This window comes from Colletes latitarsis, chromosome 1, assembly GCF_051014445.1.
Source record: "Colletes latitarsis isolate SP2378_abdomen chromosome 1, iyColLati1, whole genome shotgun sequence".
Classification (NCBI taxonomy): Eukaryota; Metazoa; Arthropoda; class Insecta; order Hymenoptera; family Colletidae; genus Colletes; species Colletes latitarsis.
In genome coordinates, this window is record NC_135134.1 from 54,082,060 (window position 1) to 54,109,404 (window position 27,345).

At 41.0% G+C, this 27,345-nt stretch overlaps 4 protein-coding genes across 14 annotated transcripts in view; 3 read left to right on the plus strand and 1 right to left on the minus strand.

Moving 5' to 3' along the window:
• The first annotated feature begins 205 nt into the window (after positions 1 to 205).
• Positions 206 to 4,104, plus strand: Pop2 (CCR4-NOT transcription complex subunit Pop2). Of its 3 annotated transcripts, none has more exons than XM_076768435.1 (7): positions 206 to 264; positions 823 to 917; positions 1,780 to 1,965; positions 2,239 to 2,398; positions 2,488 to 2,764; positions 2,854 to 2,994; positions 3,059 to 4,104. In XM_076768435.1, exons 2-7 carry the CDS (start codon positions 902 to 904, stop codon positions 3,185 to 3,187), a joined length of 909 nt encoding a protein of 302 aa, XP_076624550.1. In that variant the 5' UTR covers positions 206 to 264; positions 823 to 901; the 3' UTR covers positions 3,188 to 4,104. The 3 variants fall into 3 exon arrangements, with proteins under 3 accessions (XP_076624550.1, XP_076624474.1, XP_076624404.1); XM_076768359.1 differs by having other exon boundaries at positions 218 to 341; XM_076768289.1 differs by lacking the exon at positions 206 to 264 and adding an exon at positions 277 to 420.
• Positions 4,105 to 4,496: 392 nt separating this feature from the next.
• Positions 4,497 to 11,768, plus strand: Mesh (sushi domain containing 2 mesh). Of its 3 annotated transcripts, XM_076763367.1 has the most exons (16): positions 4,774 to 4,899; positions 5,294 to 5,535; positions 5,665 to 5,852; positions 5,938 to 6,253; positions 6,551 to 6,719; positions 6,785 to 7,045; positions 7,118 to 7,308; positions 7,377 to 7,522; positions 7,598 to 7,879; positions 7,943 to 8,412; positions 8,482 to 8,756; positions 8,823 to 9,097; positions 9,175 to 9,329; positions 9,395 to 9,577; positions 11,240 to 11,390; positions 11,478 to 11,768. In XM_076763367.1, the coding sequence occupies exons 1-16, from the start codon at positions 4,863 to 4,865 to the stop codon at positions 11,566 to 11,568; spliced, it is 3,432 nt and encodes a 1,143-aa protein (XP_076619482.1). In that variant the 5' UTR covers positions 4,774 to 4,862; the 3' UTR covers positions 11,569 to 11,768. The 3 variants fall into 3 exon arrangements, with proteins under 3 accessions (XP_076619313.1, XP_076619482.1, XP_076619397.1); XM_076763198.1 differs by lacking the exons at positions 11,240 to 11,390; positions 11,478 to 11,768 and adding an exon at positions 9,857 to 10,995 and having other exon boundaries at positions 4,497 to 4,899; XM_076763282.1 differs by lacking the exons at positions 4,774 to 4,899; positions 11,240 to 11,390; positions 11,478 to 11,768 and adding an exon at positions 9,857 to 10,995 and having other exon boundaries at positions 5,182 to 5,535.
• Positions 11,769 to 12,382: 614 nt separating this feature from the next.
• LOC143346580 (xylosyl- and glucuronyltransferase LARGE1) lies at positions 12,383 to 17,472 on the plus strand. 2 transcript variants are annotated; one of them, XM_076775229.1, is made up of 12 exons: positions 12,383 to 12,692; positions 13,161 to 13,312; positions 13,371 to 13,504; positions 13,910 to 14,093; positions 14,546 to 15,090; positions 15,168 to 15,317; positions 15,881 to 16,183; positions 16,286 to 16,482; positions 16,544 to 16,685; positions 16,836 to 16,966; positions 17,074 to 17,166; positions 17,269 to 17,472. In XM_076775229.1, the coding sequence occupies exons 2-12, from the start codon at positions 13,234 to 13,236 to the stop codon at positions 17,393 to 17,395; spliced, it is 2,085 nt and encodes a 694-aa protein (XP_076631344.1). In that variant the 5' UTR covers positions 12,383 to 12,692; positions 13,161 to 13,233; the 3' UTR covers positions 17,396 to 17,472. The 2 variants fall into 2 exon arrangements, with proteins under 2 accessions (XP_076631344.1, XP_076632218.1); XM_076776103.1 differs by lacking the exons at positions 13,161 to 13,312; positions 13,371 to 13,504.
• A 1,913-nt stretch (positions 17,473 to 19,385) lies between these two features.
• Positions 19,386 to 27,345, minus strand: part of Kek5 (leucine-rich repeat, immunoglobulin-like domain-containing kekkon 5 protein) — a 248,602-nt gene continuing 240,642 nt past the window's right edge. For all 6 annotated transcript variants that reach the window (XM_076769744.1, XM_076772280.1, XM_076770614.1 and 3 more), the window contains one exon: positions 19,386 to 26,211. In XM_076769744.1, the coding sequence (XP_076625859.1) occupies positions 25,352 to 26,211 (860 nt within the window). In that variant the 3' untranslated portion in view covers positions 19,386 to 25,351. The remainder of the gene's footprint in view (positions 26,212 to 27,345) is intronic.

Genomic DNA, 27,345 nt, shown 5'->3' on the forward strand with positions numbered 1-27,345 from the left:
ACATCACTCCGCCATCTACGGCAGAACGTTCAAGCTTTTCAAGAAATAGTCCTCCATCTTCCACGCTTGATGGCGTCCTACAGTAGGTGGTGACACCACAGACGAGGTATGACACCATGTTGCCACACACTCGAATGGTAATCACGAAAGATTATGATTTTTGCGCCCTCTTCGATTCGCTGTCGCTGCTTTGCGAACGAACATCTTGGCAACGCCACGGACACGAAGAAATTCACTCTAGCGATTTTGGCGCCCTAACTTCAGGTATTATGTAGAGGGAATTGCTGCTTTGAGTTTGGAAACTCGTTTAACCTGTTCGTACTGTGACAGAAGATTTAAAGGCGCGATAAGTATTTTATAAATCTTCATTTCGTATAGTTCATAATAAATCATCGTGCCGCAAAACGAGCACACAAAGAGGTACATTGCGATATTCGCTTCTTTCATATTCACTCCAACAAATCGTTTTTGTTTATCTCAAACACATAACCTATTTTTCAATAGAATGTTTATTTAGAAAATAACGCTCAACGAAATGACTTCTTATTGTTCGACTTCTCATTCCTATTATGTTTTACGTTATTGTTATATTTTCAATTTTTCATTTATTGTGTATTCGTTGTGACATGCGATACTTGTTTGTACGGACGCCTAACCTTTAAATTGTAATGTTTATTTGGAAACACTTCAATTCAAATTCCTTCATTGTTCTTTGATTTAATAGACGTGTAATACGTATATATTGTGCTTTCATAGTTGTATGTGTATATTGTGCAATGAAAATTATTTGATTAGTGATAACATTTATGTATATATCTACAGTGATATGAAGAAGGTAAAGCTGTGACGGTGGGAATCAAACATAAAAATAGCCCCGGTGACGACAGGAATATCTAACCTTATGCCCTCAGCTACCGGTACGTATTAAATGCCCTGTAAATTTAAACAATAATTTCCGTATGTACAAGAGGATTATTTTGCATATAAGTTTTGTATTATGTTAAGTTTATGAGTTATGTCAATGGAGGTCATAAGGAAGTGCATTAGATGACACCTTGACAAACTTTGGACTCCACACTTATTTATTTGAGCCAAATAATGATCGATTGTATAACGAATACCAAAGGTGAAACACGAATATATGACCTCTAAATAATGAATGTGGCACATACATATTGCAGGAACCATGAAGCAAAATATATAAAGTACTTTGGATTTGCATGGATGAAATTACGACAAACATCTTTCCAGAAGAAACGCGTAATTGAAGTCCTCTTTGAAAGTAGTAGTATCATAGTAGAACATGCAATGAAGTTCCAAGAAGATGATTACTATCAATGTATTTTACATCCAATAAAATAAGATGTTTCAAATGATAAATAAAAACAACAAATTGTATTGTATGCTAAATAAACTCAATTTGTAAAACACAATAACAAAACCCAATATCACTTTTCAAAATATTGTTACTAAATCTGCTATCATCGAAAATACTATATTCTTCCACAAAACGGTTTAAGCAACTCCAAGGGCATTCTTTTTACAGTATCTATGATTATGTGGTTGATATGTACCCATTCTCCTTATTGAACAACTAATGTTCCCTTAATATTTTTATAATAAATGGTATCAATTAAAAATGATCTGTATATTGTATAGAAAAATAATAAAATAATAGGGCACTGAAAAATAATACAATATGACAATGAATTCAAAAGAATTTCCGGTGGGTATCGTTCGTTACAACGCGTTAAATAAAATTTTTTAAAAATTTTTCAGGAGGAAATAACCCTATAGGGCAGCAGAAGGGTGGGGCGACTATGCCCAGTAATGAAGAATGTGGGATACGAGATGTATGGGGTCACAATTTGGAAGAAGAATTTCGGACAATTCGGCAAGTTGTACAGCAATATCAGTACATCGCGATGGATACTGAGTTTCCTGGAGTAGTAGCTAGGCCTATTGGTAAGGCATAATGATTAAGAATGGGACACTCAAAACCTCGAAACTCAAAAAGTTCTTAGTTTTCGAAAACTTTAAAACTTTATACTATTTTTGTGGTTTGAAACTCTCAAAACCCGGGTAAATAGTAAGTTCTATAAAAAACGTACAACATTCGAGAGTTTCGGATTAGAGTTTCGCGAAGTTAAAAATCAAGTTTTGACTTAACTCTGATAATGATATTAGTTTGATATTACAATAATCGGTCACACGGTAAAGTATCATTCATCGTTACAGGTGAATTCAGGACTAGTGCCGATTATCAGTATCAGTTATTACGATGTAATGTAGATCTTTTGCGAATAATTCAACTTGGTCTTACATTTCTCGATGAATCGGGAAATACACCTGGCGGTAGTTATACGACGTGGCAATTTAATTTCAAATTTAACCTACAGTAAGTTTTAAACACGCAATAAACGTTTCATCGATATTATATAATAACCTGAGATGTAGTGGTAATGTATCGTGTAATTTGCAATCCAGGGAAGACATGTATGCACAGGACAGTATAGATATGCTCCAAAACAGTGGTATACAATTCAAAAAACACGAAGAAGAAGGTATCGATCCGTTAGATTTTGCTGAACTTTTGATGACATCGGGAATCGTTCTTGTTGATGATATAAAATGGCTGTCGTTTCATTCCGGTTACGACTTCGGTTACTTGCTAAAACTTCTTACCGATCAAAATTTACCACAGGAAGAAAGTGAATTTTTTGAACTTCTTAGGATATATTTTCCAACAATATACGATGTAAAAGTAAGTTTTGCAAGAGCAGTAACTTGAGATAGGTGTTCGTTTAAATAAGAACTGTATTCTAATCGTAATATACAATTTTCTGTACACAGTACTTAATGAAATCTTGCAAAAATTTGAAAGGAGGCCTACAAGAAGTAGCAGAACAATTGGAAATTCAAAGAGTTGGACCGCAACATCAAGCTGGATCTGATTCGTTACTTACGGGAATGGTTTTCTTTAAAATGCGAGAGGTAAGTATTGGAGCAATAATCGATATACTATCTCGAACGGAACAACGAAAACGTTTTATTTCAGATGTTTTTCGAAGACAACATTGACGATGCGAAATATTGTGGACATTTGTATGGTTTGGGAACATCGTTTGTCGTGAACGGTTCAGGAGGATATCTAGACAGTAATGGAGATAACTCTTCGTCTTCGTAATGTTAAAACTATCGCATTTCAGCCGGAACAGATTATTTCATTACAAATAAAATGTTATAAATAATGTTTCACTTAATGATCAAGCGTATAGTTCATATCCACGATGTCACATTCAAATCACTGCTGTAGATCACAAACATCACTGATTGAAAAAAAAATGAAACTATAGGAACATTTTTTCATATTCGTGCATTTTTTGTATCCTCGAATTTGAGTCTTTCGTAGGTTTCTTCTGTGATACGTGCAATCGATCGAGAATATTTACAATACTGTGCAACATAAAAGTATGTAATATAGTTTCTTTACAAACGTTTACGACAATATTGGTATACAAGCTATTTCAGTACAAAATGAAAAAAAAGAAGAAAATAAATCTACTTTTAAGATTTTTCGAAAAATCTGAATATCGGGATGGAAGATTGGAAAATGGAAAGAAAAAATTTAAAGTGAAGCATATGCAAAACTGCATTGCTCAAGTACATCTATCAGTGTTCATATGTACATTTATCATACGATGCATTTATAGATCGGTACATTTTAAGCCTGACAGATTTCTTATATTTAGTGTTTTAATAAATATTTGTCAAAATCCCGTTTTGTGCAATGTAAGACCAAGTGAATGAGGTATTAGCGCGTCGCAGCAAAAAAAAAAAAAGATCCTTCTATGTTTTCCCTCGAATGATTTCATTATCTCTGTAAAAACATATATAGTCAGCGGAAAATCATTCCTTAAAATTACTTTCCACGCTGTGGTCCCTATACATACTACGTACATATGTTTTCTTATAATCCGCATTGTCTGCTAGATTAAAAGCAAAAAAACAGTCTTCTGCCACGGTCTGAAGATAATCACGCAAAACACGTTTCTTTTGTAAATATCACGTCGTTCCAGAGATACAATAAACATCTTATCTAAACATAAAATAGTGTTCATTCGATATCATCCCCATCGTAACCATTCAGATCATTCACATCCAATCGAATGTTGTCAAAATATTTTCATATCGTTATAATGTTACGATAATATTTCAAATATACATAAATGCAACATTGCAACAAAATTCTTACAATGTTCAGTGACGTACGAGCAATTTAAAGGGCATCCACACCCTTTCAAAAGTAGGACACCTGCTTTTCGCTCGTTTCATTCGTTTTTACGTTAGCTTATCCACCTGTAGTAAGAAGATAAACGCTCGTTATCGTCATATAACTGATATCAGCACCGTTATCAAAGTTCTATACCTGAAACCAAGCTCAGTTTCCTTGCTCATACTAGACAAATCGGTTCATTTACCTTGGCTAATTAAAAATGCGGAACGGGGTTCGTCTCGACCGCGTTTTCGAATTTTCAAAATCGATCGTCTTCGGTTGTGTTCTGCTTTTATTAGCGAGCCGGATATCGGCACAAGTTGAAAACAAAACGTTCGAGAGTGCGTTTGGATTGAAAGACATCGAGTCCACGGAAAATAATGAGCCGTTTCATACGGAAAATAATGCGGATCTGTCGGTGAACAAATCGTCGAAAATCGTGTCAGAGACGGAGGACCTCAACGCCGGTGAAGATCATCACGATGAAGAAAAACCTGACGAACCTCCATCCGAAATCGATAATCCCACAGGATCGAAAATCGAACCGAAGGAGGAAATCGCAATTTCTAATGATATAAACGGTAAAATGGCTGGAGGGAAAATTGCAAAGTTTGTAAGATACGGTGAGTGTTTCGATATCAATGGGCGTGACCGTTAATTTTCCTATTTTTCTGTACGGTGAGTTGTTTGAACGTTGAATGCTTCGAAATTAATATCTTGCAAATATTCTATTCCTGACGAAATGCGTGCACCTACATTTCTTTCTTGTTAACATTATTTGAAAACAAATTCGTGAAACGTTAGCATTATTTGTGATATAGTCCAACTAATGGATCAGATCTTATCTGCTTTATCAGTTACTCATTCCAGCATGAATCGGAGATGAATCACTGGATTTGTGTCGCCACGACTTTCGTAATGAGTACTATCTTCCCTTTCGCGCCTGATATCATCATTGAAAATATACCTTGAAAACGGAGTTTTCAGTGCGTTTCATGAACTCGCATGTTTTTGTAGATTCAAATGAACCGGACGCCGACAGATACGCGCCTCGATCGTCCGATTCAATTCAAAACTACATTTTAACCGAAACTAGGTTAAAGGAAATACGATCGCAGTTTATGTATTGGTACTTCGACAAGGGTGGTGATGATGGTTTAGGCGATTATCAAAAGGACATCCAATCATCGATGCCACAAATACACAAAAATTTCAACTTCCAGCTACCGTTCTTTGGATTTAGATTCAATTACACCAGAGTATGTCGTCATTCGAAACACTACTATTACATCTACCTCAAGCAGACCTGAGAAAAATCTATTCAAAATAATATTGCATTCTTAATTCCCTGCAACGGTATGTCAAAGTAACAGTACATCAATTTCTAGGTATCCATGAATGGTTTCTTAGAATTCAGCGATCCCCCGGTACATTACACTTACCCTCTCGTATTTCCCAACAAAGATTGGCCGAAAAAGAACGATCCCAGTTTCATAGGAATATTTTTTAGTAAATGTCGCATAGGAGAAGTCAGAAGGGACGATATCGATCAGAGAACACCAGGAGTTTACTTCAGGTGCGTGAAAATTACTAATTAACGTATCACGGATCAACGATCGTTACTCTCAGTTTCACGACCCGTCACCCTAATGGAATTTCAGGCTTGAGAGAGATTTGCAAAGGAGAACTGATCAATTTGGCGTGGAAATGAGGGAGCGTTTGAAATGGGATGTCCGCGAAGCCATCGTCGGTTCAGACTCCTTTGAGCCCAAGCATGCTGTTATAGTCACGTGGAAGAACATGTCGTTCGCCGGTGGTATCGACAATTCTCTTTATAAGACGAACACCTTTCAAATGGTTTTAGCCACAGACGAGGTGTTTACTTACGCGATTTTCAACTACTTGAATATACAATGGACCAGTCACACGGAAGCTGGCGGGGATACTACGAGTGGAGAAGGTGGTGTTCCAGCATTTGTAAGTTTAAAATTCGTCTTACTTAATATACGAAATGATTCCGATGCGATGAAAGCTTTTCAGAAACGTTTATAAGTCATCGATAAAGATAAAACTATGGTCACTTTATCTTATCGGTAAAATAAAAAATGATCGCAACTGATACAATGTGTGATGACTCTGTAGGGCGGAAACATACCTTTTCACAGGAATGCCACTGTCAGCTAAACATAATCATCTTTATGATCCCAGCTATAAAATTATGTAAACTTTAATACATAATCTACCATCTTTGTCATCTACTATATTTGCGTTTAGGTCGGTTTCAACGCTGGAAACGGTACACAAGCTTACGAGTATAAACCCTATTCCCAAATGTCGACGCTCCGCGACTTAACAGGAAGAGGATGGGCGAACAATTTCCCAGGACGACATATTTTCAGGATAGACGAGAAGATCATGCTTGGAACTTGCAACAAGGATATCGGTAAGTTCGAGTAAAAAGTATTTTTTAAAAAAAAAACTGATTTCATGCGATTTCGTACGTTACAGCCGGAGCAAACTTGCCTCTGGTATTCGCGCCGGAAAGCGGAAACATGTTGGGCGGTACCATTGTCAACATCACGGGTCCGTGTTTCAACGAGACTGAAAAAATACGCTGCATGTTCGAGAACGAGTGGGTGCTCGGTACAATGATCGATCGAAATCGCGCGATCTGCGTTCAACCGTTCGTGAAGGCGCAGGGATACATCAGATTTGCGATCAGCATTGGCGAGAGCAAAACGTACGACTGGAAGGGGAAATATTTCATCGGTAAGGCGAAACCACCTTAAATAACTCTTACAAACTCGAATAAAAATCGTTAACCGTGTCAATGCATCGCAGAAACCCCAGCCACGGCGACCGAAAGGATCTTCGTTGATAATTCGGTCCACGAGCGCGAACCGGCAGAGATAAAAATCACGTGGAACCAATACAATTTGACCAGCAACTTGAACGCGGGCATACAGATATCTTTGTGGGGATACCGCGAAACCAAAACCGCACCAGACTTCCAGTACATCACTACTTTGGAGGTTGGTTAGATGAAAATTTAGGCCATGGAAACAAAAACGTACTAACCCACAAACTTAATCAATTATAGTCTGCGTATACGAATCTCGGCTACTACATCATCACACCGGCTAAATATCGCGATCAGAGCAATCTCTACCAGCTGGACATGACCTTCGGATTTATTATGCTAAATTTGACGGAACCACAGCAACACTCCGGCCTTAACATTACACCGTACGTAATCTACTCTCGCTTTTTACGTGAATATTGACGATACAATGTGAACAATAACACGAGAAATCTATGTAGGAGTCTCTGGAGTAGGCCAGTCCCATTGGCGTGGTACTTTGCCCCGCAATGGGAACGAATGTACGGATCGAAATGGCCCCAACAACTTTGCGACAAATGGATCATGAACGATAGGTATTTAAAGAATTTCGCCGCGGAGATATCCCTGTGTCCGTGTTCGTTGAAGCACGCGTTGTACGATAAAGGACGGTTCCTTCCGGATTACGATTGCGACAAGGACTCGAATCTGGACTGTCTTTACAATCAACACGCGCATCACTGCGTGAGGACAGGCGCCCCGAAGTAAGTATTCATAGATATTCGATAGATTCGCTTTATTTATACGTATTTCCACTTGGATCGCAGTATGGACGGCTCCGAACAACAATGTTGCTACGATAAGAACGGCTACCTGATGCTGACGTACGACCAGCAATGGGGTTCGAGGCCTCATCGATCGCACAACCTTGGATACTATCCTTGGGACGAAGCGAACAAGGTTCCGACCTTTTCGCACTGGTACCACGACATAATACCTTTCTACATGTGCTGCATGTGGCAAGAGGAGCACGCAGTCGGTTGCGAAACGTTCAGATACGAGAGACGGCCCAGTCAAGATTGCGTGGCTTATCAGTCCCCGGCTGTGGCGACAGTATTCGGCGATCCCCACATAATCACGTTCGATAATTTACAATACACGTTCAACGGAAAAGGTGAATTCGTCCTGGTGCGCGTGAACAACGCGAAGGACAAACTCGATGTACAAGGCAGGTTCGAGCAACTACCGAACAACTTATACGGCGAAGTGAGAGCCACGCAATTGACGTCCATAGCAGGTACCTGACGCGTTCGTGAAAACTTAACCATTATCTTTAGAATCGATACGATGTTGTCTAATTTTGCAGCTAGAGGAAACAACTCCATCCCCATAGAGGTTCGGGTGAGACCGAAACACGCCCAGTGGAGATACCGTCTGGACGTCTTCGCGGATAATCGTCGAGTGTACTTCGACAGACCGTCCCTCAAGTTCCAACACTTTCCCGGAGTGATCGTTTACACCCCGACGTACATTTTAAACCAAAGCGAAGTGATAATCATGTTCGACACGGGCGCAGGCGTGGAAGTGGTCGAGAACGAGGGTTTCATGACGGCCAGGGTCTACCTACCTTGGACCTACTTGGTACAATTTGAAATGCTCCCTCGCGTTAGGGGAAACTAACTTGGTAACGTGTCCGATTTATTTCAGAATAAGACAACAGGACTTTTTGGTAAATGGAACATCGACATCATGGACGACTTGTTGACACCAGACGGTCAACAAGTGGCCTCGTCCAATCTGAATCACTTCGAATCTGTGCACAAAAACTTTGCGTCAAAGTGGATGCTGGAAGACAACGAGGACGATTTAAAAGGAGGAGCCCTGTTCACCAGAGAGTTCGGCAGAACCGCCAGTTACTATTCCAACAAAACATTTGAACCTGAATACCGAAAAACAGCCCAGGAAATATTGCCATCTAACAGGTGACTATTATTTTCTTTGAAATCGATGAACTTTGAATGATCTTTAGAAAAATTTGAGTTATCCTGCTCTGCTATAGGTCGGAAGATATACAGCGATCTTTGGATCTTTGCGGAGACTCGTATCAGTGTCAATACGACTATGCGTTGTCCCTCAATCGGGATTTAGCTCACTTCACAAAAAATTATTACGACACGTACACGAAGATAAGATACACTAATTTAGACGACCCAGGTGAGTTACGTGAAAACTTGTGAAAAGTGTTTGTCAAATCTACGATTGGATTTTACTCGTTTCAGTGATATCGTGCGGTGTATTGGAGACGCCACGTTTCGGCCGAAAGAGTAATTTCTTTTTCACGCCGGGCACGAGAGTGACCTTCGAGTGTAATCAAGATTTCATACTAATTGGCGATCAACGACGGATATGCACACCGCAGGGCCGCTGGGATGTGCCTGAGTACGGATACACTGAGTGTCTACGTGAGTATTACAACAATATCTTTACGAGCTGACATCCTTCCACGATGAAGAGAACATGATCGCTTTAGGTTCATACAAAGATTAGGATATAATCCTCTACATATTTTCTCACTTCATTTTCCCATCATTCCCATTATATCGTAGCCACTGAAGAATCATTTCGAATTCGCTACTCACATTTCATGCATCGAGAAATCTAATTCACCGGGTGACAAATCACCACGTTTGTCGAAAGCACGAAAAGGAAAATAAACACTGTTTGGTGTTGCATAAATATAGGTCAGATCGAGTATGCTCAGCGTACAGCGTGGACGACAATGGGTATTATTTGCGCCGTTTTAATCCCAATAACAGGATGTGTCGCAGCCGCCTTTCTTTATGTAAGAAAGAATCAGTCGCAGGGAGGTTCGGTAAAGTCGTGGCGTTATTCTGAGCGCGAGTCTACCATTGACAATGAATCAACATTGTTGAAGCAAAACGTGCCATTAAAATCATACGTTAGAGCGGTTTCGCCCGTTAGCGACACTAGTACCCTACCGAGTGGTAGCAAAAAACGTCATAGCTATGATAAAGTCTATCGTACCAATGAACCCTTGCCGAATAAACCGGATGTCGATTTCGAGGACAAAGATTGGGATGTTAAAGAACCCAATTCCCCGACAAATTCGGAACAGAGTACGACAGAGTCTATTAGAAAAACTGGAAGTCCCACCAAAGAAAGCGACGTATAAGATTGTTTAGAAGATTGAGAATTTCTAAGAAATAATAAAAATGTAAAGACATTTTTAAATAACTCTCATGGGGTACTTGACCATTTCAAAAGTTCATCATTTACGCGTATAATACTTGGAAGCGTCTCTTCCATGACAAATATTTATAAATGTATTACCCTCCCTATATCTCTCTCTCTCTATCTGGGCGTAATTATACGCGTTTATATTTTCGAAATAATTCCGTGTCATATTGTACAAAATAAACATAATTAAATATCATTCACACAAAAGACGAATTCGCTCGATAGGATACATGTAGATAAAATTTCATATCGAACGTTAATAACGTATCGTTTCTTTATCACGTATAAATTACATCTTCTGTGTTTGCTGTGGAATAGAAATGTCCTTGATTTTATAAAATTCTGTTCATCGTATAATGTGTAGAATACGATAACCTTAAATTAGAAATGAGCTTCGTATTTTTATAAAGTGTGACGCATAATAAACTTTTAGCGCATTAAAATGCAATAACAAAGTTTGTAAACTCAATAATACAGTTTAATGTAACGTGACTGTATAAAACGCTTGCCAATTATTGTAAAAGCACAGTTTAATAAACTTTTTTTTACACACTTCAATATTCTGGAAATTTCTATTCCACATGCATTTAATAAAACATTGGCAATACGTTCAGAGAATTAATTAGAATTGTTACAGTGGAATGGAAATTTCCACCAATGGTACTATTCTTATAATTTTCTGTTATCTTTGTCCTTTTTGCCTCTATCCTTTCTATTTTAGTTACTCATGCATAGTTTAACCTTATCTTATATCTATACTAATTTACTTCTCAACATAATGATTGTTAATCTTTTCATCCAGTGACTACCAGGAGTACTTTTACTTCTAATTTAATTAATTGTATAAATTTCATTAAAAATCACAGGTCAACAGGAATATAGTTCACGCCAAGCAGGTGTTACAACTGGTATAGTACTCGGTTGCCTAATTCCAATTCTACTCCTAATAGTTTTTGCTGCATTCAGACTTTTAAAACAGCAAAGAAAACAGAGAGAAGAGGAGGAAGCACAGTCTAGGTAATAGGCCTAATACAATTAAAATTGTCAATTTGATGAATTGCCTCAGTTATTACTTGAGTACTGATGCTTGAAACCTTTGTACAGGGAAAGAAGTGCAGAACTACTGAGATTAAGGAACATTGATAGAGATGAACAACCTGCTACATATTCAAGTAAAGCAACAGACATCAACTGAATAGTATTAAATATGATTTTTATAAAACCTTTTTTATAACCTGCCACATGTCATCATACATTATGTTACTGTCATTTCTTCATTACAAGACAAAATCATATATATGAGAACATTATTTGTAATAGCTAATAACTTTGTTATTTTAGATTTGATTAGTATTATAGTTCCCTCTAGTATAAGTAACCACAATGTAGGATGAAACATTTATTTAACAGTACAAATATATTCTTTTTATCGAGACTTCCGTTTTGGAAGTAAATTGTATGTATAAAGTGAATAAGTAGTTTATTTATTAGATAAGCGATTTTTATTTTTATGTACCACATCATTGCAATTTTGTACTATTGCAAAATAGGAAAATAGACTGCAAACTACTACTTTATACAATTTTAATAAAAATCAGTATTTAATTACGCCAAAGTATCTAAACTTTTACTTACGATGGAGAAGCAGATTCGTTTTTGCCGCTTTATCTGTGGAGCTGCACGCTTTGTCGTTTACGTAGTCACGAGTTTGCATGGATTCAAATGCAATCGTGCGGATGGGAACACTGAAATTACGCAGAATTGTTTCCAGATCGTGAGTTATTCGATCGTGTCGTTTTACATACAGAAACGTCGCGTACTTACAGACATTATACTTTGTATTTCGTGAAATCCACTTTGAAAAAATGTTTCCACCGTTGTACGACACACGCGACTAACTTCAGACGACAAAATGGACATTGCCCTCTCTCAACGAGAAGGAGTAACCATGCTACGCTTTACCGACTGTTCGACATTTCGCGTCGCGTTGCTTGAATCGAGTGGTAATTCTACTACTACGTTATCCAGTGATTAAACTATTTACGTTAGACTTCCTGCTTCGGGTGTTTAGGATGCATGTCGTTCCTACGTTGTGTTCCTCGATAACTGTAATTACGTGTATTTGCTTGGTTTACGACGAATGTTGCAAGGCACAACAACGATCCACTGAAACGTAAACGTGTACCGGCATTCAAGGTAAATTAGTGTGTACGAAGTCACGTGCAGGATTCTAAATCACCTTCGAAACTGTGTACAAAATAATTTTGAGTAATGGATTTGATTGGATGACAGTCGAGGAAAAAAGTCGCGGTACCGGAGGTATGTGTTTCTAGATATTCAGTTATCATGCCTTAATTTCGATCAATCTTTTTAATACTGTTACTCTTTCGTGCCAGTCCATCGTTAGGACAACAAATAATGCGAATTTAACCTTTCTCTTTTGTTTGCACTGTGTGTCACGTTGGCACATGCCAAGTAAATTGGCGGTTAGAGAATTTGAAGCGTATCGTGTGCCGATAATTAAATGTAAGAATCTTTAGAAAGAGATTTTGAAAGGAAATAAATGTACAAAATCTTTACAATAATATGGAATGAAAGTAGAGACAAAAGATTTTGACCATTCAAGGTCATTCCGTTACGTTTCGTTATTGACTTTTGTTACGTATGCATTATATATATTTTCCCATCCTTTGGCGCAAAGAAGAAAAGAGTTACAGCGGTGGGGGGATGATTTATAGCTACGTAGTCGGTTCGTTTGATAGTTTAACACCGAATTTTTATTTATAGATCTCGAAATTCGATCGATAAAGTTCACTCGCTAATCATTCTGCGAGTTGGGAAATATGTCCGCCATATTCCAATGGCTCGATCATGGCTAGGATGTTTGTTCGGCATTTTAGTACCATCGGCGATCTTTTACTTGTATTTGTTATTGAATGGTAATGCACCGCGTTATTTTTACATTGTTTCTTAGTACCTGCTGATCTCTTATTGTAGTTCCTTCCGCTAAAATCGGTTCCTTCAAACTCGATGGAAAATCGGGCCCGTTGTCCGTGGACCTAGACAAAACGAGTTTTCACGTGGGAGTGCCTATTCTCGAAAAGCTGCCTTTCGAAACTAATCGTATCGAGGTAAAAACATAGTGGCGGACATTTTGAACCGTTACCACATAATTTCTTCAAGATTCTGATAAACCTGATATAATTAATATAGAGGGATTCTAGACCGTGTGTCTGTAAATATAGGTAGTAGGCACTATTGAATATTAACCCCTTCCCGTGGCATTTAGCTCGACGAAATCCGGACCCAAATGGTAGGCATCAACGCGGTAAATAGACCAGACTGATGATAAATGCTTTGTAACAGAAGTTATAAGAATCGTTACCAACTTTTGTGGCGTTCGTGATATTCATGTTTGGGCCAAAATCTTCATCGCGAGTCAGACTCGTTAAAGTACGGGAAGGGATTAAACTTAAGTAGGACGAATTTGTCGATTATTTTATTCATATAGACTTCTTCGAATCTCCTCTTTCAAGGTAAAATGCGAGACTATACACATCGCGATGGTGTGCGCTGGATACAACTCCACGTTTTCTCTGGTGACAGTAGTAAAATCCATTTTATTCTACCGCACTAAACCTTTGCACTTTCACTTGCTCGTTGACGAAATCGCTAAAAGAACTCTGGCGACTCTGTTTCGCACATGGGATTTACCGCATGGTTAGTAAAGAACTACCGTGATTACTACTCTCACCCGTTCCCCAGGATGGATGGATTAGTAGACTAATGCATTGAACTTAGATGTACAGGGTGTCACGTTTTAACATTTGTCCATAATCATGCTTTCAACCCTCTATAACCCAAATTATTAGTGTTATATAGAAATTGCTACGTGGCCATTCTATTGTTTTATAGCTAAAACGGCGAACAGATGAAATCAGACTTTGAAAATGTAGGTATATGGGTATGCGACCTCAGAGTCGCACGGAGTTATAGAGGGTTAACACGCTTTGACCCGATTGTAACAATTAACGCGCCAGTCGCAGAGTGAACTAAATTTTGAGCGATAAATTAATCCCGAGTCTCGCGTTACCCGAGGAACGGACGAGAGCCGATAATATCACGAGTCTCCGGTGTCGAGAATTTTTGTTAGCCAAGTTCCTCCGTTCCAGTGACCCTAACGTATTATAAGGCTGAACGATGGGTGCCAAAGGTGTCCTGGATACCGAACAAGCATTACTCCGGCGTTTACGGTCTACTGAAATTAATTCTGCCTGATGCTATGCGAGAGGATAAGGTGCTTGTATTCGACACGGACGTAACCGTGCTAAATGATGTTAGTTTACTTTGGCGGACATTCGAGAATTTCGCGGACGATCAAGCTCTGGGACTGACAGAGAATCAGAGTCACTGGTACATAAAGGCACTGTCTTACGGTCAGCGGCCATGGCCAGCCTTGGGCAGAGGCTTTAACACCGGCGTGATGCTAATGCACTTGCAGCAACTCCGTAACAGAAAATTTACGACCCTCTGGGAAACAGTTACCAAGCGCGTGCTGGCACACATACCGGAAACTAGTTTAGCTGATCAGGATATTATAAATGCTGTTATCAAAGAGCATCATTCTATCGTGTACAGAATAGAGTGCACGTGGAATATTCAACTAAGCGATCACACGATCAGCGATCTTTGCTATCGTGAAACTGGTCGGATAAGCGTATGTAGAGTTTCGAACCGGGAGAATTATATTCGTGTTTTAGGGTTTCCCTTTGGTTACCGCGCGATTTCTTTTAGATCGTCCATTGGAATTCCCCTCGAAAGCAGGATGTATATAATAAGCATATCAACGAGTTTCGTAAATTACATAAAGTCTTCCTCGAAATGGATGGAAATCTGCTACGCAGACGCTTGTTCGGTTGCGATAAACACGAAGCTGCGTCCCAAGTAAGTCGTGATTTTAAGTCGGAACGTGCTCTGTTTTGAGTATTTTCTAAAACGAATGAAATAATCAACCTGGAATTGGACACTAATTTGCTTGTGTATGAGGCATTTTATCCGAATAGGAAAAATCGAGGCAAAGTAAAATACTTAAATACTCTATTCGTAGTTAATATTCTGAACCTACGTCTATGCCAATGTCGCTCACTATGCCAGTATCCTACTCTGTCTCGATATGTTTCGTTCATGTCCTTCGTCGCGCGATAGAACTGTAGTTGTGATCGACTCAGCCAATAATGACAATGCATGTGAGTACAGGCGTCGCTATTACGCTACAGCCAATCAGTCGGCCTAGATAACAAGACATCTCTGCATGCTACAAAACAATATTTCATTTTGCCTCGCCATTTTGCTTTGCGCCGGTTTCCTCCACTACGTTACAAAGTGCCCTACAAACCGAAAAAATTATTTTGTTCTATTTCTCGATGCATCTCGGTGGCTCTGATCGGCCGATATAGTTGGAAACGACCGTAGTCGTTCCACGTGATAGTGAAATTTTTACTTTTTAGTACAACGAATCAAGTCCTTGTCGAGAGTTCACGAGAGGTGCGAGCATGTCGTATCGCACCCATCCGTTCCTTCTCGAATACGAATATAACTTGTACGCATCGGTAGACGTTGCTCTAGTAACTCAGTGTAGCGTGGAAAGAATACCGTTACTGGAAGACCTATCGAAACACTGGCCTGGCACCATAAGCGTTGCGCTATACCTCACCGACGCCGAAGTGCAAAATTTTCTTGAATTCGTCCGTGGCTCCATCGAGCTTCGAAAAAGGAAGAACATCGCGTACCACGTCGTGTACAAAGATGGGGTGCGTTCGATATTTCCACTAATAACACGTACCCGCTAACGAAGATGGTCTTTCAATAAACCGAACCGACTAAAGGAAATTTTCGAACGTCTTTTTCCCTAGGAACTTTATCCGATCAATTATTTGAGAAATACTGCGATGTCTTACGTGTCGACTCCGTTCATTTTTCAATTGGACGTTGATTTTCTACCGCAATACGGTCTGCACGAGAGCCTTATGAACTACATCGTTAAATTAAACATCAGCGAGTCGGACAGAGTAGCTCTGATCGTCCCGGCTTTCGAAACCGAACGTTATAGGTATTTAGTCGAAAATCTACTCGAAGCAACAAACAGCCTGCACGATAGGTACGTTTTATAGGTTCACGTTTCCCGCCGACAAGGACGAGCTGTTAAAGTTCTTGAAGCGCGGCGTTCTGTACACCTTCCGGTACCACGTTTGGACGCAGGGTCACGCAGCAACGAATTACAGTTATTGGCGTAACACGATGGAACCGTACGAAGTACGTGGATACGTTTGTCTTCTATCTAAAGCAGGCGTGTCGAACACGCGGTTCGAATCATTCGATTTCGCTATCGACTTCATCTTTTTATTACACAAGGTTTGATATGCCTGATCTATAGTATACACCATCAAGTTAATGTCACCGTAGGTATCTTGGGAACCAGATTTTGAGCCGTATATTGTGGTCTCGAGATTGGCCCCTCGATACGACACGAGGTTCATCGGTTTCGGGTGGAACAAAGTTTCCTATTTAACACACCTGACGGTATTAGATTACAAGTAAGTGGGATTTTGTAAATATATTAGGTCATCCCATAAGTACGTGTCGTTCGTCAAAATTCGACACGAACTTATGGTACGCCCTAATATGTTTTAATAATATATAGGTACATTGTCTTACCGGATACGTTCATTATCCATCGACCTCATGCCCCTAGTCTCGACATCGGCAAGTTCAGAACTGATTCTATTTATAGGAGGTAATGTACAAGTAAATATATTGACCGAGGCAATTAAGCTATTATAAGGCTAATGGACAGTTTATAATCAAAGCAATTTAACGAAACTAATTTGTTTTTTAGATGCTTGAAAAAATTGAAAGACGACTTTGTCGAAGAATTGGTATCGAAGTATGGCGAGAGTGCTTTGTCGAAGTTGAAAAAAATGACCAAAGAAGATAAGATATTGAAGTCCATTGGAGCCAAATAATCGACTATATTTATAATATACTTTAAGACATTGTAAAGAAGCTATTATCGCTATTTTCTCAATAAAAATGCTCTTTGAAAAACCATGAAAAATGTTCCTTCTGTTTTGCAATTTTCATATTTGATGTAGGTGTGCCACAATACAACGGCGGGGTTGGGAAATATTTATTAAAATTTAACCATCGTAGTGGAGTGTACAGAGTGGTGCTTTCAGTACATTCTCTTAATGTTACAGTCACGCTAAATATTTCATTTATAAAATATGTATAATATTTACAGTGATAGTACATTGACATGGCATATAAATTATAGTCGGCCGAAACGTTACGCCGAACGGAACTGAATTCTGTTACAAGGCAAGTTGCAATATTCCATGGTAAAACTTTCGTACAAAAATAATCGTGACTACAATGATCCCAATGATAATAACAGCGCAACGTAACGGTATAAATCCAATAGTCGATAGGAATATTAAATAGTAATAGCAATAATAATAATAATAGTAATAATAATAGTATAATAACACGGTTATTAATAAGAAGATAATATATAATAAAAATAAAAAAAACGAAGACATGATCAACGTTCGCAAAGTTTTACGTCGATTATCCATCCTTAACGTTTCTATATCATCTAGAATCTATTAAAAGAAAAAAATCTGTACGCTACTTTCCCTAAAGAGGTTCCTTACACCTATATCGTGACACGCAAACATAGTTCCTTTACATTTATAATAATCCCTATTACGATAAAAACACTTCAAAGCGTTCTTATCCTGTACAACGGAGCGCTGTACGAGATACGAAAATATGTTAATGAAACGTCGTTTATTCATGACTCAGCCCCATAACGTCTACACACATTCATCAAGTACGAGAAACTTGGACGCGGCCTGATCCACAGAAACACACGTCCTATACTGTTCGTCTAACAGCACTTCGTCAGGAACACGCTTCGCGTTTCTGCACAGTACTATTATATACGGTTAGTACACACGCGGAAAGTGGTGAGAAAGTCCTTCTGTATCTTTTTACAGATTCGACAATGGAATGAATTAGGCAGTTTCAACGACGATTAGGACACGATTCGAGCGATCGTTCAAGAAAGCACATTTTACAGATTTATCCGAGCTACCGTTTACATCAATCAACTATCGTATCGTTGGTAACGCTTTGCGACAAATTTAGCGTCTTGGAGACACATACGTGTTGACCCCTTGCGCGCGGTTATATGCGAATTGATCGCTCGATCGCGTTTCGCAGAGATCAATTAGGAAATTCTCTCGCGCGAGCATCGGGCGCAGTCTCTCGACGGTTACTCGTTTCATTCGTATGTTATCTTTATTACCAACGCAATTCCTTTGAATCAATAACTCCTAAACGAAAGTTACATCGTCTCGGTCTCGAAAAATGTCAGTCTTCGAAGAAGCAGCTACGATTCGACGCGATTAACCCCTTTGATGCGTCAATTTATGCCGAATATCGATCATTAGACTCAACATATTTTTTTAAAGAGAAATATTTGTAAAAATTTAATGGGGTAATGTAGTACTACGGTACCTCAAGGGGTTAAACAAATGTCGAGATTGTACATACGAGTTTCGCGCGACTTGGTATGTAAAGGTACGACGTTTAAATCGATACACGCATTACGCTTAATTCTATTTAAATAATAACGTCGTTAGTAATAGAGAGTTAATGCTCGGAAATCAAATTTTTAAACATTCATTAGCCTCTGCCCCCCAGGTTGCGATGCTTAATTATTACAGACGTTTAATATAAATCGGTTTTCCGGCTTCATCCTTGCGATTTTGGTCTCCTTGATTCTCATTTCCGAGGATTAATCGGTTAATAATGAAGTTCGGGTATTACGATGTACAATGCACGAATGAACCAGTGAGAACTTATTACAAAAATGCACTTAGAAACGAAAACCACGCGAAGAACGCCATCGTTTTTCCTGGAATGTGTTCAGCATGACTCGAAACATGCTTCTTTTTCATTTTTGTCTTTTATTGCGGTAGCTTCTCGACAAAGTACATAATCCAAGATCAAAGAAGCAACTGTTTATCAGTCGTATGATCGATTATCGCGAATTGAAGTGCTACGATGTACTCCCTAGCGGATAAAATGCGTCGTAAAGAGATCGTAAAATGGTGATTGGAATCTTCGTGGAACGTCGTGTTCCGAGGCATCCGGTTCTTCGTTAAATTCGATTGATTATGCATGCGTAACATCCAGATGGTTGTGGTCGGATCGATGTATTGGACGGTACTTTCATCTGCACGCTCGCAGATGCAGTCAAGAACTTCACGCCAATATCTCAGTATCAGAACTAGGAATGTTATCTATGACTGTCGATCGAAATACAATTTGAGCTTTCGAGCTTGGAGAGAACAACGATTATCGTGTTCCTATGGTGTTCTGAAACTAGGATGGACGAAAGAATAATGCGACTTTTAAGTACACCGTTCATTAAACGATTTGATGAATTCTGTATCAGCGCGTGTCTCCCTCTGGCAGCAGTAGAGTTATTGATCATTCTCTGACTCAATTTTTTAATTCGAATCTATACGGTCGCGCATTTAACTGGAATGCTTTAGATAATTCCACGAATATTGACCTACATATTCTTACATCGAAAACATAGTTATTTTAGTAAGTTTAATGTTGCTTTGTTACTTTCAAACGATGTTTAATCACAAATAAAAATTTATTTCTCATCATTCAAAGAAGATTTAGTACACGTTTAGACATATCGTAAATTGTGGTACAAAAACTATAATCGTTAAAATTATATACAAATAAACGTAACGCTTCTTAAAATACTCTTTTCGTATTTTTGCCTAATAAAATTTTTATTTTAAAACTATAAAAATGATTGCCTTTTGACTTCAATAAAGAATAAATCGAATACACTTCGAGTTTCAATTTGTCACTCCTGTAACAGGAAAAAATTGTTTTCCATTTAATAACCCCTGAGTTCGTTACATGAATACATAATACTCCCTACGAGCCATGCAATATTCGTCGGAACCAATTTTTGTTAAAATCAATATTTACGGAGTTATCGAAGCGCCGCCAGTGTTACGCGTCCCACTTTGCATATCTATCAACGTGTTTCGCGTGATCGACGATTTTACAATTGTGCCCGTGGAGAAATCACGTTCGAATTTTCCGTTTCATTTAAAAAATATGCGCTTCCGTTTTCTGTGCACGGAAACGCTTTTCCAATTTTCGCTCGCGTTAGTATTCCCATTCCGTATCCCGGTCTCACCGGCACAGTCATCGAACGAGTCAGGGTTTCAACTTTACAACACCGAAGACAATTGCCCAATATCTTCGCCGCGAACCAACTGATTCTACAATTAAACGAGCTCGTTAATTGTGCCCGTAAGACTACCGTAATTGGCGGTAACAGTACGTAACGACGGTTATTTCGTTCGGTTTCATCGATACCTAATAATTCCGCAATTCACCTAGAAACCGTTAACAAGTCCTGCCACAACAATACCATCCTTTCAGCGTCGCTGGCTATTAACGTTCTCGTCGACGCCGTGAACCGCTCTTCCTCGTCCTTTCAACGCGAATCGCGACCATTTTCTCTTCAATCTTTCGTTCCGTTCGAGCGAGAAATCTCGGCGCACAGACGGTCGCGTGTGCCTCATTAAAAATACTAAGTGAGACGTGTCCAATGTGGACTCACCGACATTTGCAATTACACAAGTTTCGCCCGCCTTCATCCCCCGTGTGTCCCTTCCGACCGTTTCACTTCCGTCGTAACGACTTCAAGCAGATATACGCCCGACAGGTAGATACGCAGAGTCGATAGAAAACCAACGGTAATACTATATAGGGTGACTCAGAGGTGGCACAATCAACCAACAGGTATTCTAAGTTTTCGAAAATTTATGGGGCATTTGGGTAATTCCGGTGACAGATTTTGCTTCCCGTAGAAGGAAGTAAGAAGCTAAAACTTCCCATTAACCAAAAAAAAGTATTAAAAATCTTCTTCTAAACTGTTTCAGATCAATTTCTTTTGATATCATTTGACAAATATTGCGCCGCTTTGAGTCACCATGACGCGTCTTCAGAGCGTGGATGAGCGTAAACTGTGTTATTGCAGGCGTTCGGTGATGTCAAAGGGAGTGTCTCATTAAAGCGACGAATAGCCTAACCGCGCGCGTACGAAGTATCTGGCGATAATAATTGCGCGCTGACTGGTGGCTTGTCGTGCGCGAATCCTGGTAAACACGCCTCGGCTAATAGTACATAGGACACGCGGATTGACCACCACCCCGCTGTAATTGCTAGCTAGAACGCGTTCTATTTTCACCTATACTTGCCCCGTTATCATTAACTTGAAACGCGTGACACGAGAAACAGAGCACTGGAATGGACGGGCTGCGTCGACGCGGCGCGGATGCAACCTTCCATTCGCACCGGGTTCAAATAGAACAAAATTCTACTGTTTGCATTGCCAATTAACAGTTTCCATACACCAATGTTGTCTAATTCCCTTGTATACCTTTTGTGAACGAACGCAGGATAGAATGTAAGTCATTTCATATGGCAGAAAGTATCGTTGAGGATTAAGATGATATTTGGCAGACTTCTTGTAGGATAAACGAATGTAAATCTGATTGATAACGCGGATCGAGAAATCAGGGACTTGGGCGCAGCCAGACGAGGCACCGAGTTAAGAAGCGTCGTTGAAATCCTAACGATCAATTATGTTTTACTGTTGGTGTCACGCGAGGACCGCGTGGATTTAGTTAATTCCCCGGGGAGGTTTCGGTGTCGTTGATCCCGTGGTACGAGGACGAGCTTGTCTTCCCCGCGCGGCTGCCGTGGGACTGGACGTTGCCGGAGAATCCGTCAAAATACAAAATTACAAAAATATACTCGTGGCGCCGTACCAAACGGTCGTGCCGCGCTGCTCTTTAAACGTGGCCGCAATTTACATATAAACAACGTCGTGAATCAGCGTGCAATTAGGTCCGTGTATTTACAGGGCGCGGCACAACGATTGGATCGGACGAGCCGCGACTCTGCTAGGCCGCTTAAAATAATTCGCGACGATTCTCGGTCGTGCAGCCTCTATTCCAACCCCTTTTGATCGGAATCGCGGCGTTCTTCCCTCGTGGGAGGCCTTGATCCTTCTTTGGGAACGAGAGGAAGAAGAAGGCTGCCGATTGGCACCTGATTCGCGGATCCAATCGATCCTGAATGCTGTTCTTGTTTTCTACTTTTTAACTCCTCGTTTTCAATCACGTTAGAATATCGAATCTACGACGAGGAAACGAAGTTGCACGATTTCGTCGCGATTCTCTCCGCGTCCTCTCACCAGCACCGCGTCATCGTCCTCGAGTTTCTTTCGTAATACTGTTAGGTGCGTTGCGATCGTCGGGGAAGATATCTCGTCGTCATCGAATCGACTTGGTTTGATCGGTATCGTCCCTGGTGAGTCTTTAGTTTAGGAAAGTAGGATATTTTTTCTTGAACAAGAGCCTGGTCAGGGTGAGCAACCTAGTGAAAGGATTCGTGTCTCCCGGTTAATTAGTTGCGGTGGAAAGCGTCGAACAGTGTACCTCCTAACGAGCTTAATGTCTTCGTGAGTGCATCGACACACGTGCGATGTGTAATGCGTTTCTTTAAGTGGGACGTTCTTTTATTCGACCAAAGTGCACAGTTTTGTTCCAAGTGTTCCAAAGAGTTCTCCTAAAGTTATCTTGAACGAAACACTCGAAAGAAAGGATCGAAGCGTATCGTTTGAACGTAAATATTGGTCATTTATAATTTCGTGTCGTTGCACTAACAAAAAATCTCCTTTACAAAGATACACTGTACATGCAATTTATCTGTATCGAGTGAAATTTTGAAAGTATCGCAGTAATACTACAGAAAATCGATACTGTTCGCAACAAGTTGTACACAATCGATCCCTAAATCCCAGCTGAAGGCGGGAAATGCAACGTTAAGTTTGGGATAAAACGCACCGAAAGTATAACAAGTTCGTGGTTCGCGGACGATAAATTTTGTGGGTAAAGAATAATCTTTCCATAGTTGGTGTCTACTTGGCGGAATTGCGTTGATCGAACATATTTGCTTTTACGATAAAAAAGTATTTTAATCACTGCGCGTGATCGATCATCCAATGGCGCTACAAAAAACCTTATGTAACACAACAATATCCAGGTGTAGAATATACGTAATCGAAACTTTAGAAATTTACTTCGAAAACTATTCCGTGAAGATTAAATTAAAATAAAAAAGAAGACGATCAACAATGACGCATTTTAAATGCGCAGCATCGATCCGTTTGAATGTACGAGTCACTCGAACACGATTCGTCTACACGTGGATCGCGTTACGCGTTAAAATCGCGATGAAATTCTACCTAAACGTTACGTATACAATGACGTCCTCGTTACTACAAACGGGCCAGCTGTTCGTTCGCATCTTTGCGTCTCTAGCACGAACTTGGATTCGTCTCGTTTCGTTACCACGCTTCCGTGTTCTTGCATTATTCACTATGAAACCATTAGCGCGCATGATTTCGTAAAAGACCAATCCGATCGAGTTATCAGAAGTCAAACTATCTTTTAGATATAATACACAGTATGTACAAACTGTACGACATGCTTTTTTTACAACAAACTCGGCGGTTCGACCAAACGCGCGTCAAGGTCTCGTTTCGTAGAAACGAGATGACGCGCGTATCTTAAAATATTTCCGAGCGAATACGTAGCCCCTGCCTGTTCCAGGGACGAGATAGTACGCGGTAAAATACATTTGGTCACGGTGTAATGTCAGCTGTGTACTAGTCACCAGAAAATGGAGCGCCATCGTGATCTTCGAAACCCTTGAAATGTGTTTTCACGTCCGACCGATGGCGCGCGCTTCCACGACCTAACGAAACTCGCGCTGAAGCGTCCGCGCCATTTTCTATTAAAAACGAATACGACTTACTAGTAATAATTACTCTAACATCGCCGTTATCGATAACGTTTGCTATTACGTATCGAACCACGAGTGCCGTGGCTCGATCGTTAATCCCGATTTACAATGTCGTTACAACGATTGTTCGTTCGACGCGGTCAAGTACCAGCGCGATGCACGATTACGTTAAACAGTAAAGAGAAGACGACCTAACGGTAAAATTAACGGTAAACAAAGAAACTAAAGCGTCGCTCTCTACAAGAACACGGAGGATAAAAGATCGATAAACTTCAAGCAGTCGCGATAAAAATTATTCCCGCCTAATATACACCGACGGGTGTAAAAGTTCAACTAAAAGTAGAAAATAAGATTACGAGGTACCCGATCACGCCCCAGCTTTACGAGCAGATCGTATAAAACATTATTTGTTTCCACAGTGTCCTTCGTTGCTTCGACGTGATCTTCGTTAGGCATGCGACAAGCACGTCAATAAATAAGACGAACGTCCTCGGCGGGACGCGATTCTTAATACTAGCGTTTCTGTACGATCTCGTCGACAGGCACGACTCGCGTCGAATTCTTCGATTATCGGTTAAAAAAAAAAAAAAGCACAATATACTCGTAACGTCCACCGGACAATCGAGTTCCTCGCGAAACGTTCGATATCCCCGGCACAGCGCGCGTTAGAAATAAATTAGAAAAAAAGAAATAAAAGGCGAATAAACGGGGACGAAAGGAACGAATGACCGGCGAAGGCGTCCGAAAAGTTTAGCTGTCTGGCCAGCGAGTCAGCGGTTCGCCCAAACTTCGCCTCACCGGATGTAGAAGCCCCCTTCTCGTTCGTCAGCACTTTCGACATGTCGAACAAACGCGCTCGAACCAAACATCGACCCGCGAACGCGGGTTGTCTCATCTTGAAAGGCACTACCGGTTTATTGTGACTGCGGTCATGCGTCTCTTCCCTTCGGCGCGGCTGCGACCTGGCGGCCTCAAGTTCGTCGAGCGACGCGGGTCGATCATACCTCCGTGCCATCCTCGCCCTCGTCCTCGTACAACGGACCGTTGGTGGACTTCTTCTTGGGCTTTGGGGGAGGCCTGGGCGGCACTTTCCTTCCGAGGGTGCTGCTGCCCGATTGCTGTTGCTGGCCCGACGCCGTCGCCGCCGCCGCCGCCGCGTGATTGCTGTCCGTCGACTCGTCGGCGACCTTGGTGGGCCACTCGGCCGCCCCCTCGGGGGCAGCTCTGTCCAACGGACTGCTGGTCAGTATGTTTGGGGTGCTTCGTTGTATCGTGCCGTAGTGAGAGCTAGGCGTTCCTGGCAAGGGTCGACTCCTGATCGAGGACAACGGTTCGGGACTTTTGTTCAACGAAAGCACCGAGCTGCCGTCCGCGGTGGTGCGCAGCCCCAAATTGTCGTAGACTGGTTCCAATCCGTCCGTGGGCGACGTGGGTGGACCGCTGCTCCAGCTGGGCGCCCTGGGTCTTCGGGGTATCGTGACGTATCCGTGGCGGGGCATCACCGGCGCGATCGTCGAGCTCGCGATCCCGTAGGGTGTCACACTACGATTGTGGGGCAAGGTCTTGAATGCGGCGGGATATTGGTTCGAGGGTGAACCGAACGCGGCCGTGGTCGGCGTCGCGTGCTGACTCGGAAGACGCGTGTTGTCGGGCGCCGTGGATGCCTGGCTGGTCGGCGATGCGCCACGACCGCCGGAGAAGGCCAGTAGATCCGGAGGATACTGACGGTAGCTGCCGCCTCCCCCGCGACACAGCGTCCCGGTACCGCTCTCGAGTTCCGGGGTAGCTCGTTCTTCCCTCTCGTCGTCGCCGACGCCTCCGATCACTCCGCCGCCGACACCGCCACCGATACCATCAGCTGCCAGAACAGAAACAAAAAAGAAGGACGAACGTTAAAACAGAAAAGTGAATCACGCGTCGCAAGGAAAAAGAAAAAATCAACTTAAAACGCGAGTTTAACCCCTACACGCTGCTGATGGCCCGTTTTACGGACCGACGCATTTATCTTTTTACGCATACGCGACGTGGCAATTTATTCTCCGGGGCGGTGCAGAAAAAAAATATTCATAAAGAAATTCGATACTGTGGCGGCCGAAGAAACTGCATATTCCACGCGCTTGTGGTCCAATGGTAATCTTGCGCTATAATGAATAATGTCGCTGGGTTTAAGTAAGCCTCGCTAATGAATCCAAGTATTTCTGCAACGGGACGAAACGCAAGTTCCCTTCCTTTCCTTTCCTACGGTTCAATATTAATTTCAAAGCCTCGAAGATCAGTACAGAGGCTTCCGGGTGTGGGTAATGTCCACTGGGATCTGGACTCTACGTTTCCACCAAAAGGCTACAGGGCACACGATATTATTTGATAAAGCCAAAGCGATAGCCAAGACAAAGGGATATTTTCCCAGGAAATGCTGAAGCACCGTAATGTAATAAGATCATGTGCTGGGCTGTTGGCTACCAATTGAACGCCGTTCGGAATATACTTCGCCCTCGTCTTATTTGATCAAGCAATCCATTAAAATTCTGTAGCCGGCGATCAAGAACCAGTGGCATGAAAATGAATATGATTACGTGGTCGCAAGATCCGCCTTGAAGGATAGGGCCTGCTAGATTACTTTACCGACGAGTCCGCTGGCAGGCCCAGGACTTTTATTTCGTTTACAATTTCTCATCCATAGTAGGATGCCGTGTTGGGTATCACGCAGCGGTATCAGAAAGCGTTATATAATGCACGAGACACGTCGGGGGTGGTTATATCGCGAAGACACGTAAATCGATGGTGTCTGTCGAGATAAAATTTCATCGGATGAAAAGTGGGTCAACTTTTACGTAGTTTCGCGAGATGCACGTTCGCGTTATAATTTAAATGACGGCGGCGCGGAGTCATCGTAACGAATCTGTCAAGGAAATGAAATACTGGAGGCCGACGTCGATGCCCTCGGTCGTTTTTATCGTGTTTCAGTCGCGCAGTCAAAGACTTCGGTCGCAAT